This window comes from Rattus rattus, chromosome 10 (genome assembly GCF_011064425.1).
Source record: "Rattus rattus isolate New Zealand chromosome 10, Rrattus_CSIRO_v1, whole genome shotgun sequence".
Lineage (NCBI taxonomy): Eukaryota > Metazoa > Chordata > Mammalia > Rodentia > Muridae > Rattus > Rattus rattus.
Window position 1 is genome coordinate 68,980,957 of NC_046163.1, and position 16,897 is coordinate 68,997,853.

At 50.6% G+C, this 16,897-nt stretch overlaps 1 protein-coding gene across 3 annotated transcripts in view; it reads right to left on the reverse strand.

Annotated features, from left to right (window-relative positions):
• The window catches only part of Rps6kc1 (ribosomal protein S6 kinase C1), a 141,646-nt gene extending 125,049 nt beyond the window's left edge, over positions 1-16,597 (reverse strand). For 2 of the 3 annotated variants that reach the window (XM_032915432.1, XM_032915431.1), the window contains exons 1-3: positions 16,361-16,597; positions 9,768-9,803; positions 1,218-1,338 (exon numbers count right to left, since the gene is read on the reverse strand). In XM_032915432.1, the coding sequence (XP_032771323.1) occupies positions 1,218-1,338; positions 9,768-9,803; positions 16,361-16,465 (262 nt within the window). In that variant the 5' untranslated portion in view covers positions 16,466-16,597. Of the gene's footprint in view, positions 1-1,217; positions 1,339-9,628; positions 9,804-16,360 lie in introns of all 3 variants that reach the window. The other variant, XM_032915433.1, reaches the window with a different exon arrangement.
• Positions 16,598-16,897: the final 300 nt, after the last annotated feature.

A 16,897-nucleotide genomic window follows, 5' to 3' on the forward strand; every position in this document is an offset into this window, starting at 1 on the left:
GAATCACCTTGCTGATGTGGATGTAAATGTCCACACGGGCTCATACACTCCAATGCTGGTCTCCAGCTAGCAGTACTGTCATGGGTGGCTGTGAACTCTAAGAAATAGGTCCTAGCAAGCAGACAGGCCACTGGGGACAGACCTTGAAGATCACACTTGACTGCTGTTCCTTACAGTCCCCCCTCTGTGCCCCCTCATCAGGTCATGAGAGGCACCACTCAAGCTCCGGCTCACACAGACCCACTGCAGACAGCAAGGTGGACTGTATCCTGGAACTATGAGCTAAAATGAGTTCTTCCCCCATGAATTGTTTCCACCATGTGTTTTATCACAGCAAAGAGGAAATTCATTCAGAAAACTGGAAACAGCTGTGTGTTGCATGGCTCACAGACCTTAGAAAGTGGGGAACATGGAGTTGTGAACCAAGGAAATCCTATTATGCTGTAACCAAAACTCAGTGGCCATTATAGTACGACTCAGAAGACCAGAATGCAGGCATGGAAGGGCCAGTTCAGAGAAAACAAGAAAGAACTGTGAGGATTCAGCTGGAAGTATTGGTGTTCCACTCTGGCAAAAACTCAGGCTACATTCTGACTATTCCTGAGAACTAAATGAAGCAAAATGTAAGAATAACAGAGTAATTTACTTGGTGGAGCTCTCGAGGCAGCCACAGTCATGTCAGGACGCTGCTAGCCAGGTTTATAGCAGGAGGGGAGTGGAGGGCCGGTGGAGAAAGGCATGAGAAATGGTGGATCACTCAGAGCATTGTATAGCAAACAGGGCCGATGCTTGTGAAGCACCTGTCACTACACACATCCGCAGTCACAGCGGTTTTACACCAGCGGCTGGGACACAGGAAAGGCACTTGGAGAGCAAGAGCCAACCAACCAAGGCACACACGTGTCACGTGAGTAATACGTCTTTTCTTAGGTTCTTAGTCTGTCTGGCCAGAATTACAGCCACCCACGGCTGAGAAGAAGAAATGTATTTTGTATGAACTATACCGAGGGCATGGGGAGTGCTGTCAAGTGCTTGTTAACTAGACAGATTGTCACGGGAGGGGAAAGGGCTCAGCACAGAGCATCCTGGGCTGACCGCTCGCATCACATCTGTAGAGGAGCTGGAGGTCAGTGGCAGAGAACGTGCCTGGCCAGCCTGATGTGGGGTGGGGTGTGACTGAGCAGGGACACTGACTGCAGTTTCAGAACAGCACTTACCAAACACTGTCCCTTTAGCAAACGGGGGAAACAGCTCAGAGTGTCGAAATGCGTTCCTGTGAATCTGCCATAGCTCTCTGTGCAGCTTCTTAAAGTCACTGTATCTTCTCCACACGATTATCTGGAACAAAAACAAAACTAAATGCAACCTCAAAGCATGACCATTCTCTCTCTGTGCTACAGATAATGTTCTCTTTAAATATCCCAAACTACCATGCAAAGCAAACAGGTACGCACTGCAGCCTGAGGAGCCAACAGTCTGGTGTGCACACTTCCTGTGAGAGCTAGCACAGCACTTCTTCCTAAGGCTGTTCAGTTGAGGCTCTTAAGTCCTGCTTCTTGAAAGCCTTTCATTCACTGTAAAAAATCAGCCAACCCGGTACAAAGATGGCGCTGTGCTACATAAGACACATTCTCTCCTGAAACCACTTACTGTTGGCCCGGAGATTCATTATATGAGTAACGCTGTCTCAAATATCACGCTTACAGGCACAAAACAGCTTGGACAATTTATCTTTCAATCTTCCTTCAGATTTCATTTATGTCACGTGCAGGTAGATGAGCCTGCAAGAGTCTATGTACCACATGCATGCATGAGACCTCAGAGGTCAGAGCTGGGTACAGGCTCCCCTGGAACAGGGGTGCAGGTAGTTGTGAGGCAATGTAGAAGCCGGGACTGAACCGGGTCCTCAGCAAGAGCAGGAAATGATTACCTAACCACTCATCTCTCCAGCCCCCGATCTGGGCAATTTTTAAACAAAAAGGACAGAACATCTGCTCCCTCCCAAAAGCAGACTAACAATGAAGGAGAAAAGACTGTGTGAAAAGAAAAACAGGAGTTTGTATATTCTATAGTTTTTTCATAAATCTTAATTTAACTAACCATAAGATTCCAGGGTACAAAGTAAACATTAACCAGGATATAATTAAGACTTGCATATCTCAAAAACAAAAGTAACAGTCCTGTAGATTAGACAACATGGAGAAGCGCTTTCTGTCACTAGCTTAAATTATTTGAACTTACTTAGATCAGAAAAACATACTCGATAAAGGAAGTATCTGATGCATGGCTTTGATGCTATCAACTCTGAGTTCCCTTCCCTTCCAAATGCCTGGTTGTCTCACTTCTAATACAGGCTACATGTTTTCATGTATATGCATGGTTAATTCTGATTATGAGCAAATGCTAGGCCAGGAAGGCAACTAGACATGACCTTCAGGTCTGGCCAAACTCTGTCCTATTATCTGAAGTTACCCTGAGGACTCTGCCTCTTGGAGTCCTAAGTACAACAGCTGAGGCGGCTCTACAGACTATAACACGAGGCAGACAAGTTGCTTCTGCCCAGTGTGTCACTTTTATTCATTTACCCAATGAAAATGGATCTCCAAACCAGTGTCCCAGCTGTGCTGCACACTGTACTCTCCCAAAGTATGAGACCGGAGGCACAGGCCCCCCTTCAGGGTTCACTATCAAGTGGAGAAGAACAAGCCAGCCGGGATGCACATCACGAAGGAACTGTAAGGGCTGAGGAACTGCACCACAGTGGTACAGAGGGCTCCCTGACCAGCCCGAATACCTCACCAGGCTACAGTGCCTGGTGCCAGGAGGAGAAGTCACCAGAGCAAAGAACATGGAGAGATAGGAGGCTGTGGGAAATGCTTCTAAAGAGAAAAAGGTGCCAAAGACAGAAAGCTCTAGCATCTTGGTTTCAGGGACTAACTAGTGGTAGTGCTGTCTCCTGAGGTGGGGAGCAAGGAAGAAGCAGTACTTGAAGCCCATCAGAAGCCAGCTGTGCACATCTGGCTCACTTGTTTGTGACACGTGGGTTTGGAGTGCAGACAACGGGGTGCTGCAGCTGTCACAGCTCTTCATTCTCTATCGCATCCAATCTTGATGCAGAGACATAATTTGTCATGAGAAAAGACGTTACTTTTACATTTCAAATATATCAAATTGAGCTGGACATGATGGCTGATACCTAAAATCCCAGCACTCAAGAAGGCTAGGCAGTCAGACCATGAGGTTCAAAGGCATCCTGAACTACACAGTGGGTTTTGGCCAGTCTGAACCAGAGAGCAAGATCCTGTCTCAAAACACCAAAAACAGATAAACGCAGAGCCATCAATACGTAAGCCAAGCTATCTAGTACCATGCTGCTGAGAGCTCAAGAAGGACTGGGCGATGAGCTCTGAGTGCAGAGCCTTCTGCAGGGTCGATGCCCAAACCAGTGGGGCATTACCAATGGGGTAGTAATTACCAATGGGATATTAATTACCAATGGGATATTAATTACCAATTGGGCATCGCCAATGAGGCATCACCGATGAGGCATCACCGATGGGGTATCACTGATGGGGCATTAACCAGTGGGGTGTTACCGACAGGGCATTACTGATGGAGTGTTAGCAAAGGTGAAAACCCCACTACAGGATGAGCATGAGAGATCCGGGAGACTAGAGATTATGAAGCAACCATATTTGCAGAGAACGCCCTAGTCAAGATTACTTTCAAATAGAGGAATGATAACTTGAAATTTTTTTCACAACTTAATCACAATACAGATTAAAATACCAGATTAGAGCCAGTGCTAAGACAGTGCCAGGAGGCCTTGACTCTCACCAGAGCATCACTTACCCCCCACACAATCCCAATGTTTACCCGGGCTGCAGAACTAAACTGCCCAGAGAGAAATGTCCCGCCGACTCTCTCCTTTCCTCCTACTCCTGTTAATTACACCTAAAGTTCCCAAAAATCCTCAGATGGAAATGAGAACAAAGGCATACTTCTAACAGCCAGGCCTGGTGTCTGTCTGTGTCTGTGCAAGACAGCACCTTGCACAGACATATCCCATTTTCTCCATAAGGCCTGGCAGGTTCCTGCTGGAACAACCAGAAGCCTGCAAGCACAGGCCCCTTGTATGTTCACTGATATCACTCTGGGGGACTTTACCAATGAAGCATTCAATGACCATATGTAGATTAAAAAATTTGATAAAGCTACATTTTCACTATAGTCTTCTCTTTAGCATTTCAACATATGATAAACATTTCCTTTTTAGATACTTAGACTTAATGACACCAAATACTTGTTTCCCTACATTTGATAACATCACCAAACTTAAAAGTTTTTGTTCTCACTCTCATTCAATACCAAACACGTGATGGGTCATCCTTACTCAGGTCTCCTGCCTGTACAGCTCACACTCAGGCCTCCTGCCTGCACAGCTCACACTCAGGCCTCCTGCCTGCACAGCTCACACTCAGGCCTCCTGCCTGCACAGCTCACACTCAGGCCTCCTGCCTGTACAGCTCACACTCAGGCCTCCTGCCTGCACAGCTCACACTCAGGCCTCCTGCCTGCACAGCTCACACTCAGGCCTCCTGCCTGCACAGCTCACACTCAGGCCTCCTGCCTGCACAGCTCACACTCAGGCCTACTGCCTGCACAGCTCACACTCAGGCCTCCTGCCTGCTCACAGCTCACACTCAGGCCTCCTGCCTGCACAGCTCACACTCAGGCCTTCTGCCTGCACAGCTCACCTCAGGCCCTGCCTGCACAGCTCACACTCAGGCCTCCCTGCCCTGCACAGCTCACACTCAGGCCTTCTGCCTGCACAGCTCACCCCCAGGCCTCCTGCCCGCACAGCTCACACCCAGGACTCCTGTCTGCACAGCTCACACTCAGGCCTCCTGCCTGCTCACACAGCTCACACTCAGGCCTCCTGCCTGCACAGCTCACACTCAGGCCTCCTGCCTGCACAGCTCACACTCAGGCCTACTGCCTGTACAGCTCACACTCAGGCCTCCTGCCTGCACAGCTCACACTCGGGTCTCCTGCCTGCAGAGCTCACACTCGGGTCTCCTGCCTGCACAGCTCACACTCAGGCCTACTGCCTGCACAGCTCACACTCAGGCCTCCTGCCTGCACAGCTCACACTCAGGCCTCCTGTCTGCACAGCTCACACTCAGGCTCACACTCGGGTCTCCTGCCTGCACAGCTCACACTCGGGTCTCCTGCCTGCACAGCTCACACTCAGGCCCTGCCTGCACAGCTCACACTCTGGCCTCCTGCCTGTACAGCTCACACTCGGGTCTCCTGCCTGCACAGCTCACACTCAGGCCTCCTGCCTGCACAGCTCACACTCAGGCCTCCTGCCTGTACAGCTCACACTCGGGCCTCCTGCCTGCACAGCTCACACTCGGGCCTCCTGCCTGTACAGCTCACACTCGGGTCTCCTGGTACAGCTCACCTGCCTGCCACAGCTCACACTCAGGCCTCCTGCCTGTACAGCTCACACTCAGGCCTCCTGCCTGTACAGCTCACACAGCTCACAGCTCACACTCAGGCCTCCTGCCTGCACAGCTCACACTCAGGCCTCCTGCCTGCACAGCTCACACTCAGGCCTCCTGCCTGCACAGCTCACACTCAGGCCTCCTGCCTGCACAGCTCACACTCAGGCCTCCTGCCTGCACAGCTCACACTCAGGCCTACTGCCTGTACAGCTCACACTCAGGCCTCCTGCCTGCACAGCTCACACTCAGGCCTCCTGCCTGTACAGCTCACACTCAGGCCTCCTGCCTGCACAGCTCACACTCAGGCCTCCTGCCTGCACAGCTCACACTCAGGCCTCCTGCCTGCACAGCTCACACTCAGGCCTCCTGCCTGCACAGCTCACACTCAGGCCTCCTGCCTGCACAGCTCACAGCTCACACTCAGGTCTCCTGCCTGCACAGCTCACACCAGGCCTCCTGCCTGCACACTCACACTCAGGTCTCCTGCCTGCACAGCTCACACTCGGGTCTCCTGACTGCCTACAGCTCACACTCGGGTCTCCTGCCTGCACAGCTCACACTCAGGCCTCCTGCCTGCACAGCTCACACTCAGGCCTCCTGCCTGCACAGCTCACACTCAGGCCTCCTGCCTGCACAGCTCACACTCAGGCCTCCTGCCTGTACAGCTCACACTCAGGCCTCCTGCCTGTACAGCTCACACTCAGGCCTCCTGCCTGTACAGCTCACACTCAGGTCTCCTGCCTGTACAGCTCACACTCTGGCCTCCTGCCTGTACAGCTCACACTCAGGCCTCCTGCCTGTACAGCTCACACTCGGGCCTCCTGCCTGCACAGCTCACACTCAGGCCTCCTGCCTGCACAGCTCACACTCAGGCCTCCTGCCTGCACAGCTCACCCTCAGGCCTCCTGCCTGCACAGCTCACACTCAGGCCTCCTGCCTGCACAGCTCACACTCAGGCCTACTGCCTGTACAGCTCACACTCAGGCCTCCTGCCTGTACAGCTCACACTCAGGCCTCCTGCCTGCACAGCTCACACTCAGGCCTCCTGCCTGCACAGCTCACACTCAGGCCTCCTGCCTGCACAGCTCACACTCAGGCCTCCTGCCTGTACAGCTCACACTCTGGCCTCCTGCCTGTACAGCTCACACTCGGGTCTCCAGCCTGCACAGCTCACACTCAGGCCTACTACCTGCACAGCTCACACTCAGGCCTACTGCCTGCACAGCCTCAGGCACAGCTCACACTCAGGCCTCCTGCCTGCACAGCTCACTCTCAGGCCTACTGCCTGTACAGCTCACACTCAGGTCTCCTGCCTGCACAGCTCACACTCGGGTCTCCTGCCTGCACAGCTCACACTCGGGCCTCCTGCCTGCACAGCTCACACTCAGGCCTCCTGCCTGCACAGCTCACACTCGGGTCTCCTGCCTGCAGAGCTCACACTCGGGTCTCCTGCCTGCACAGCTCACACTCAGGCCTACTGCCTGCACAGCTCACACTCAGGCCTCCTGTCTGCACAGCTCACACTCAGGCCTCCTGTCTGCACAGCTCACACTCAGGCCTACTGCCTGTACAGCTCACACTCGGGTCTCCTGCCTGCACAGCTCACACTCAGGCCTACTGCCTGTACAGCTCACACTCAGGTCTCCTGCCTGCACAGCTCACACTCAGGTCTCCTGCCTGCACAGCTCACACTCAGGCCTCTTGCCTGAACAGCTCACACTCTGGCCCACTGCCTGTACAGCTCACACACGGGTCTCCCTGACTGTACAGCTCACACTCGGGTCTCCTGCCTGCACAGCTCACCTCAGGCCTCCTGCCTGCACAGCTCACCTCAGGCCTCCTGCCTGCACAGCTCACACTCAGGCCTCCTGTCTGCACAGCTCACACTCAGGCCTACTGCCTGTACAGCTCACACTCAGGTCTCCTGCCTGTACAGCTCACACTCTGGCCTACTGCCTGTACAGCTCACACTCGGGTCTCCTGCCTGTACAGCTCACACTCGGGTCTCCTGCCTGCACAGCTCACACTCAGGCCTCCTGCCTGTACAGCTCACACTCAGTACAGCTCACACTCACATCTCCTGCCTGTACAGCTCACACTCAGGCCTCCTGCCTGCACAGCTCACACTCAGGCCTCCTGCCTGTACAGCTCACACTCAGGCCTCCTGCCTGCACAGCTCACACTCAGGCCTCCTGCCTGCACAGCTCACACTCAGGCCTCCTGCCTGCACAGCTCACACTCAGGCCTCCTGCCTGCACAGCTCACACTCAGGCCTCCTGCCTGCACAGCTCACACTCAGGCCTCCTGCCTGCACAGCTCACACTCAGGCCTACTGCCTGTACAGCTCACACTCGGGTCTCCTGCCTGCACAGCTCACACTCAGGCCTCCTGCCTGTACAGCTCACACTCAGGCCTCCTGCCTGTACAGCTCACACTCAGGTCTCCTGCCTACACAGCTCACACCAGGCCTCCTGCCTGCACACTCACACTCAGGTCTCCTGCCTGCACAGCTCACACTCGGGTCTCCTACCTGCACAGCTCACACCAGGCCTCCTGCTGCAGAGCTCACACTCAGGGTCACACTCACACTCAGGAAAAGGGAAGCTGCCCTACATAATATCAAATGATTCAATCACTGTGAATATTCTTTTAGCATTCTTAGTAAGACATGAGCTCTGAAGGGGTCAGAACAAAAGGTCTCAACAAAAGGACAGAAACATTTCTCCATTAATAAGGACCATAAAGGCATCATTTGTGTGAACTATCCATGTGCTTATTAGTTCCCGAGAGCTTTGGGGAAGCCTGAGGACATTCTAAAGCAGAGCCCGTATCTGTGAGAAGGTGATGGGAAAGGACCCGGAGGACTGAAAACTCTTCTCAATGTGAGTGCCAGTGTTTGAACTGACAGGTGAGAACCTAAGACCGTCAGAATTTCAGGGTTGTTCAACTCACAAAAGACTGTAAATGGTTTCTATCATTTCTAAGAGAAGACCATGCAACTGTGTAACTGAAGGACACTTACAAGAGCTTGCTGATGACTGGGTCACCAGCAGTTGCTGTTATAAAAGTGTCCCCCAAAAAAGGACTAAGGAGGGCAGAGAACTCGCTCATGGACAGGTGGTTCAGGATTCTCCCTGGAAAAGGTGAACATCAAGGTACAACCAGAGCACAGCAGTCAGACAACGTGGTCAAAGGAGAGGCACCCATTCCCAAGTCTAACAGCTGTAAACTTTCTAGAGCCGAATCACCCGGAAGCGGCAATAATTAAACAGAAGAAGAGTTCTAGAGAATGCTTCCTGCCATCTACTGGCACACAGGAGAGCAGCTGGGAGGCATACTATGTTGCTCTCTTCTGAAGAAAGAGCATTCTAACTTTCCCTATTAGGGAAGCAAGGATGTCTCAAAACCCATGCGGGAAAAACCATAAAATCCTTTAAAGGTGTCTTTCCCTGTGAACTTGAGTTACAAGACAAAAACAAACACCTAGTTGGACACATCGAGACTCTAATGAACTGGGGCCAACAGTATGAAACAATCAATTCAATCCATGAATCAAGCCAGGCACTCCTGACCAGAGTGGCGGGCAATGATAAGCAGATGGCCACAGCTCATCTAAAGACACTGAGCTGGGGACAACCAACAGCACTGTAGAATCAAGACTGCTCAATCTACAGCATCTGTTTAAACACTGGGATGGGGTGCATAGGGGGTCCCACATAGTGCCTCTAGTCTCAGAAATGAGTGGGAACCAAACAGTAAGTTAGCATGCAGTACGGGGCGCGGGCTGCTTGGGCGGCATCCTAAATGAAGCACCAAGGGCAGACAAGCACTAGTGAGACTCCGGCAGTTCTAAACAAAGCATGCCAGGCCAGCACAGTATGGAGAGGACGGAGCCGGAAGCGCGGTCAGCCCTGCAGAAGAACTGGCCAAAAACTTCAAAACTAAGCAGGGATGCTGCAGCAGCTCACGACGTCAGCACGCCAGGCCAGCACAGCCCACAGGCGTGGTGATGTGCAGAGCCTGCAGCTGTGGCCCTTGTGCCTCAGCAGGGCAAGCAGAACCTTGGCTATGGCTGAGGCGGGTGAGGGCCTCAGAGCCTCACTCACACCACGCCGCACCTCCTCAGCAGAATGACGTGTAACTGCTACTGTCACGCAGCCGAAGAAACGGTCATACAAGTACAAACACTCATACAAGTAGCTCGGGCAGTCTCTTCAGCAGGGGTAAACAGAATGTTCACAGGGATAAGCAGGCTACCTCCTGGACGTCCTCTGGATTTCTTCGTGAAACGACCTAAAACCAAACACAGACAGAAATACTCGTTAGCAAGTAAGATTTCACAGCTCTGCAATTACTTTCAATTGTATCTGCATAAAATTTCACTGTGGAAAAGAAGATGAATGCTGTATCAGTTACTAAAAGCTCAGTCAATGTGGTAAGTTCACCCTGCAATGTTAAAGCTCAGGAGAAGAGCAGTGCACATTCAGTCCGCGTGTTACATCTCAAGCACACACCTCGGCCTCAATCCTTGCAGGCCAGGCCAGCTCCCATCTCTCGGACCCCACATAAATCCAAGCGCGTGGACACTAATCTCCTGCATTTCTCCCTTTGTGGTGCAAGGGACTGGACCCAGCCTCATTCGTACTAGGCAAGCATTCCCGAGTCCTCTCATGGCTACTTCACCGTCAGGACTCAGCCCAGGAGGTAAAAGAATGAAGTGGTGCATGTAAATACGTCACGAAACGTGAAGTAAAGATGGCAAAATGGGACGGCAAGGACATGCCCTTTTCACTTCTCAGAGACACGGATCTCTAAGAGTGATAACAGGATGACAGCTACAAAAGAGGCTGTGTGACACCGAATGTGTCCCTGTGGTGATCTGCTACCAAATGGCACATTCATCAATGTAACACACTCGACCTTGGCTCTCAGACATTAACTTTCATATGGATATACTGCCGACTTTAAACAAACTGCGTCTCCAGCACACGGAAGCAGGACTCTGGCAGGATGATTAAGCACTCATTCCAAAGCGTTCAGCTCACCGAATCCAACCTCCATCTCGCTGTGACACCTGCATCCCAGCTCCTCTCCCCCTAGCCGCCCTGCAGAGACACAGGTGTCACTAGCTGGCAAGAGGACATGGGCCAGTTATCACCGGCCAGCCAGGTAGTCTGGACCCCAGAGACAGCACCTGCACAAACTACCAGCAGATGTTTTGCATTTTCTAGTGACCTGCAGCCAGTAAGCTCCTAGAAAAGACAAACAAGCCGACAGACGAAGTCTAGCAACTCCACTTTCTGACGAGTCTTCATGGAGGGTCCACGTACTAGGGACTGAATATCTGTGTGCACCTCAAACTCTCGTGATGACCGTTAAATCTTCGATTCCACAACATAAGGAAATAAATTCTCTGGGAAATGATTAGGGGACTGGTATCCTCACAAGAAAAAGATAAATGACCTCTCGGTCATGAGAGGGGACAAGAAGGCTGTTATCTGTAAACAAGGATTGGGCTCTCCACAGACACTAAACCAGCTGGCACCTTGACCATTGGCTCTGCAGCCTTCAGAACTGTGATTTTTTTTTAAATGTGTTGCTTAAGCTACTCAGCCAATACTGTCTATAAAACCTAGTGAACACGAGGGCTAAAGAGATGGCTCAGTGGTTAAGAGCACTGACTGTTCTTCCAGAGGCCCTGAGTTCAATTCTCAGCAACCACATGGTGGCTCACAACCAGCTATAATGAGATCCGATGCCCTCTTCTGATGTGTCTGAAGACAGCGACAGTGTACTCACATATATAAAATAAATTAATCTTCAAAAAACAAAAAAACAAAACCTGGTGAACACAAATTCACTGAGACATGAACTGAAGCACAGGGAGATGGCTGGGTAAAGGTGCCCGTTGCCAAACTTGACAACCTGAGTTCAAACCTGAGACTCGTGTAGCAGGAGAGACCCGACTCCCCCATGCTATCTTCTGACCTCCATGCTAACACACAAATGAGTAGACAGACCGACAGATGTGATACGAAATACATTTTACAAAAGATAGGAATAGCAGCTCTCTATATTATTCAAATAAAACCCAAAGAAAAGAAGGCCTAGCATTAACTCAAATTGCAGGAACCAAATGTCTGCCCACGTGGTCACTCCTGTCAAACTTGACCAATTACAGCACCAAACTCCAACAAACTTTTTCCCTGCCAAGCTTCAAAGAAAATCAAAATTTGAATGCTATGAAAACTTGCAGTTTAAAACAACCCTGAGTATCTGAAATGTCAATAAACAGGCTTACATTTTAAAAACCTATTTACTAAAATTTTGGTATGTAAGAGTTTTATGCTAAACAGTATTAATAGTTTAAAAAGGATAGATTAAAACAAGATATTGGAAAGAACAGAAAAATTTGAGAGCCATGAGTTTTGAAGTATTAAGGTGCCCAGCACACATAACAGACAGGGGCCCAGGCAGCACCCCAGTGCCTAGTGAGAGGCGTTATGTCGTCTCCTTCAGCAGCCTTGTTGCTTGAGCATGTCTTGTAGGCCTGTTCCCAGCCTGCTCTCATTCAAACGCAAACCATACTCCCAGCCGCTCATGATCTGAAAAAGTGACTTAACTTCTGTAAGCGCCAACTCTCTCATCAGCAACTCGGAAATAACACAGTACTCACTCGCTGGCTGGGCAACTGGATGAAAGTGTGTGTTTACCAAACGCTGCTCACAGTAAGCACCATCCAAGTACTGGCTGTCGTCATTCCACCAACCTTAGCTACATGAAATGCGGGCATACGGAGGCTCGGCCACATCCCATGCAGGACTGACGGCCTCGGCAGTGCTCAAAACAGAGAGCTAAGCAAACAGGAGGTCTGTGTGAACATACACCACAACAGTTGTTACTTTTAAGTCATCAATTCTTCTAGAATTGATCTTCATTTTCAATGCAACCCTACATCAGAAATGTAAGCAGACTTTTTTAAAGAATTTGAAACAATCTAAATAACCAACTACAAATTTGGAAAGAAAGAGTCCTCACACAGCCTGATTTCCAGACTTAGTACAAAGACAATAAACAGTAAGGCAGTAACGACGAGGATGACGACTTTTAAAGGCCGTGTGGAGCAGGAGAAGCAAAGCCACATGCCAACAGCTTACAGGGGTGTTCACAAGACTCGCACTCAAAGCAGGCCATCACAGGCAGCCAGGTAAACAAACTGCGACGGCACACAGTGCCAGTCACCCAGAGCCAGCTAACCAGCCCCTCAGAACATGATCCTACGTAAACCCAACGGAGGTCACAGAAGCTTGTGACCACTGTGCACAGCCGCTCTGGGAACTTCTATAAATCGTACGTTTCCAGTAAAATACTTTTGGTTACTCTAAAACCAAAAGTTAAAAAGCAGTGACAGGAAATCTATTGCTTGCTTGTAAATAACCATTAAGTTATCTCAAGCCTACCAGGTTCTTAAAAAGACAGAAAGAGAAGGAAAAGTACTAAAGACATTTGAGATAAAGAGTTTCTTGGTTGTCCAATATGTAATGGTTCTAATTCTACTCCTAACCATCATAAAGGAAGAAATTGTCCCTCAAAGCTTGATCAGGAGCAGGAAGCACACAGAGATGTCTGTAACCTTCTTCCTGTGTCCTCAGGGGAATGCAGTTACCTGATTAATTCTCCTGAGGAAAGATGTTTTTCTTCTTAAGTTCCAGAAAAACAATAAATATTTTACTTGATCTACAGTGTTAAGCATGATTATTTTTTAAATGAACCTCCACATTGACCCTTAATTTAAAAAACAAAATGTATAAGCATGTAAAACTCAAGCTGTGGGGCTACTGAGGGGCTCAGTGACAAAGCCTGCCCCCCTAGGGTGAATGTGGGGCTACTGAAGGGGCTCAGTGACAAAGCCTGCCCTCCTAGGGTCAATCTGTACAGCTCACGTGGTAACTGAACAAAACCCATTCCACCAAGCTGCCCTCTGACTCCACACACATACCAGGGGCCCTCACTCACACATACACATCACACACAAAAAGTTAAATGAAGAATGTTTTTTAAAAACCCCTCAGCATAGCTCAGCAGCACGGGCTCTCGCTTCTGTGAGACCCAGGTTTATCCCCAGTGTTGACAACAACCAAAACAAAACAGAAACAAAAAGACCTACTCACTTTGTGATGCCCACGCTGTGTAACAGGAGCGACGGGTGAGGACAAACACCAAGAGAAGAAAGTCAGTGACCACAGTCACAGGCAGCATGGGACAGTCGCAGCCATGTGCTACGTCACCTCCCAGGACCTACTCTAATAGTTTATCTGCATCCGAGCAACCTTGACTGGACACAGTTACCATGCTCAGGGCTTTTGGTTAGCGCCACAGACATTCATACTCCTGGGCCTTCATGAGCTCCATCGCTTGCTTCCCTTTCCTTTCTGGACTGTTCCCATCCTGCACCATACGAGCCATAGCAGTCTGCCTTCTGAACCCACACCTCCTTACTGTGGTGCCTGTGGAACTACTGTATGACCACTGTATTCCTAGACTACTGTACCTATGCAAGCACAGTAAACTCCATTTTACTGGAAGTAGGAAGAGGAAGCCCAGAACTCACCCTCGCATTCCTTGCAGTGCCAAGTGCCTGGAACTGCACAGCCACTACGCAGTGACTGAAACAGGAGGAGAACATTCTGGAGAGATGACTCGGTGTCTGCTGAGGGCTGCTCTTGCAGAGGGCCCAGGTTCAGGTCCCAGCACCCACACGGTCACTCACTATGGTCTGTAGCTTCAGCTCTAGGGGATTCAACTACCTCTTCTGGCCTCTGCCTGCACACATGCAGATAAAACACTCATACATATAAAATAAATACATCTTGGGGAAAAAAAATAGAAGAAAACCTTTATGGATATAGGGGTCTGCAACAGACACTGCCCTAGTTAAAATGAAGAAACCAGCCAGGACCAGTGCTAGAAACCTCCTCTCTGTCCACCAAGAGGCACAGACAGATACACTGCTGGTGTGAGAATGAGCGGTTTCAGGACGCTGCCTGTTAAATAGTTCTCATTCTATAAGCTCTGTATCGTGAAACCAAAGATCGCAAATGACCAAAGGGTCTCAAGACTGGCATAGGAAGAATCTCCTCATTTACTTATACTTCTTTGAAAAAAACCGCTACTCACACCCCACATACACAGCGCTCTGACTTACAAACAGGGAAGGCAAACTCCTTCCTACTCTTCACGAACTTGGTCTTCTTGCTGTCTTGAGAGACTCCCTTACCCTAGTGTCTCAGTCCCACCTCTCTGACTCTGCATCACCTACAGATGCCGCCAGCCCCTTGCATGTCCCAAGGTCAGCCTACCCCAATCTCTTCTCTCAGGCCCCTTGGGGCCAGCTTCCTGAGTGCTTCCTGAATATCCACTGCACTATTACTCTTTCCACCTATGCCTCTCTTCTTCAAAACTTAACACTAGCGACTGAGTTAATCTGTGACTCTTTCCTCACCTTGCTTTACGCAGGACTGGTCCCAAAGCCCAAAGCAGCTACTACTTTGCAAGAGAGACTTTAGCAAACTTCTAAACTTCCTGGAATCTGCTTCCTCATCATCAAGTTAAACAAAATGCCCAGCACACACACAGGCAGTGCACATAAGACATGCACACATGCGGTGCACACAAGCGCTCCACGTAAACACTTATTTCATGTTATTACTCTCACTTCCCAGGAAAAAACGAGTTTTCAAAACTCAAGCTGAGGCAACAAAATTTAAGGAAAACAGTACTAAATTTGGAACAGTCAACTAATGTAAAAAAAAGCCTCACACCTTGCTCAGCACCTCGGGAGCTATGTAGTTAGAAGTGCCACACAAGGTCTTCATTTGTTCCCATTCACATTCCACTTTGGTTGCCAGGTCAAAATCCCCTGGGACAGAGGGACTTACTTACCTACTAAATAACCATTTAGTTATGGGGGAGACACACCTTAGCTGGTCAGAGGACAATCAGCAAGAGTCAGTTCTCTCCTTCCACCACCATGTAGGTCCCAGGGATTAAAAACAGTTCTTCAGGCTTGACAGCAAGCACCTTTACCTGCTGAGCCATCTTGCCAGCCCAACCACCCTCAAGTCAACTCAGGTAAGATCACCTAAGTACACAAGCGTCTCCTTCTGAAAAGACTCAGAAGAAACGCTGGAGGCCCAAGAGGAGTGGCTTAGTAGGGAAACCTTCCCAACATCCTACCTGCCTCACAGCAAGCCAGTCACTGAATGAGGAGACATCCCCTTCCCTTACATAAGCCCCACAACACACCCACTAACATTTTAAGTGTGTGTTTTCCCTCTGGAACAAGCCAGCTCAATTCTGCAAATTTCATTCCGAGAGAAAGTCCAATTGGGACAGAGACTAGGTCATCCACTTAAAGCCATCCACCAGTATTACACCCCACAATGGCTGGTGGAGCCTGACATCCCTTAGGGAGCCACCACCCCAGTCTACCAGGAATCCATTCTCATGCTTAGAGTCCCCAACACCTCCAACCTGGAGTCTTGTCTCCTGACAAGGGTCCCCCAGCATCTCCAATCTGGGGTCCCATCTTCTGCCCAGGGTCCACAGCATCTCCATTCTGAGGTCCCATCTCCTGCCTGGGGTCCTCAACATCTCCATCCTAGGGTCCCATCACTTGCCAGGGGTTCCCAGCATCTCCATCCTAGAGTCCCGTCTCTGCCTGGAGTTCCTGTGGACTGCCTATGGTCTCCGGTCCTAGTCTCCATCCCTCCCTATCTACCAACCACTCGCCGCACCCAGCCGCAGCCCGGAGCCTGTGCCCCGCCCGGTGTCCCCATCCAGACACTCACCCGTGCGGTAACCTTATAGATCGTGTAGCCCCTAGGGTGTCGCTGGGGCTCGGTGACAGTGTAGAAGCGGGCCAGGTCCGTACTGTGACCCCAAGGAGAGGTCATCCTCCCTCCGCCCGTGCTTCCGCCAGCTGGGGATCATCGGGCAGCCCCAGCCGCGGCAGACTCCACGCAGCACAGAGCACGAGAGCCGCGACGAGGGGGCGGTGGCTCCTGGGGACTGCCGCTTGGATCTGCTTCCGGATCACCACACACACTTCCGGGTCATCCCGGTCAACGTTCGGGATAGGAGTGGCGCCACTTTGGATTCTCTCCTGGCTGTAACCTCGGCAACCGTTATAAGCACTGGGCTAAGTCGCTGCGGAGACCTGAGGAGCCCCTACTAAGTCTCCTCGAGCACTAGCTTCGAGGTCTACTAGAATTTGCGAGCTGGGGAGAGGTTTGGGCCTCCTGCCCTGTCCTCCTGTAGAGTCCTGGGTGATGGACGCAGTTACCCGAGCCAAGCATCTCCTTTCCTTCACAACACAGTTTGTGCCG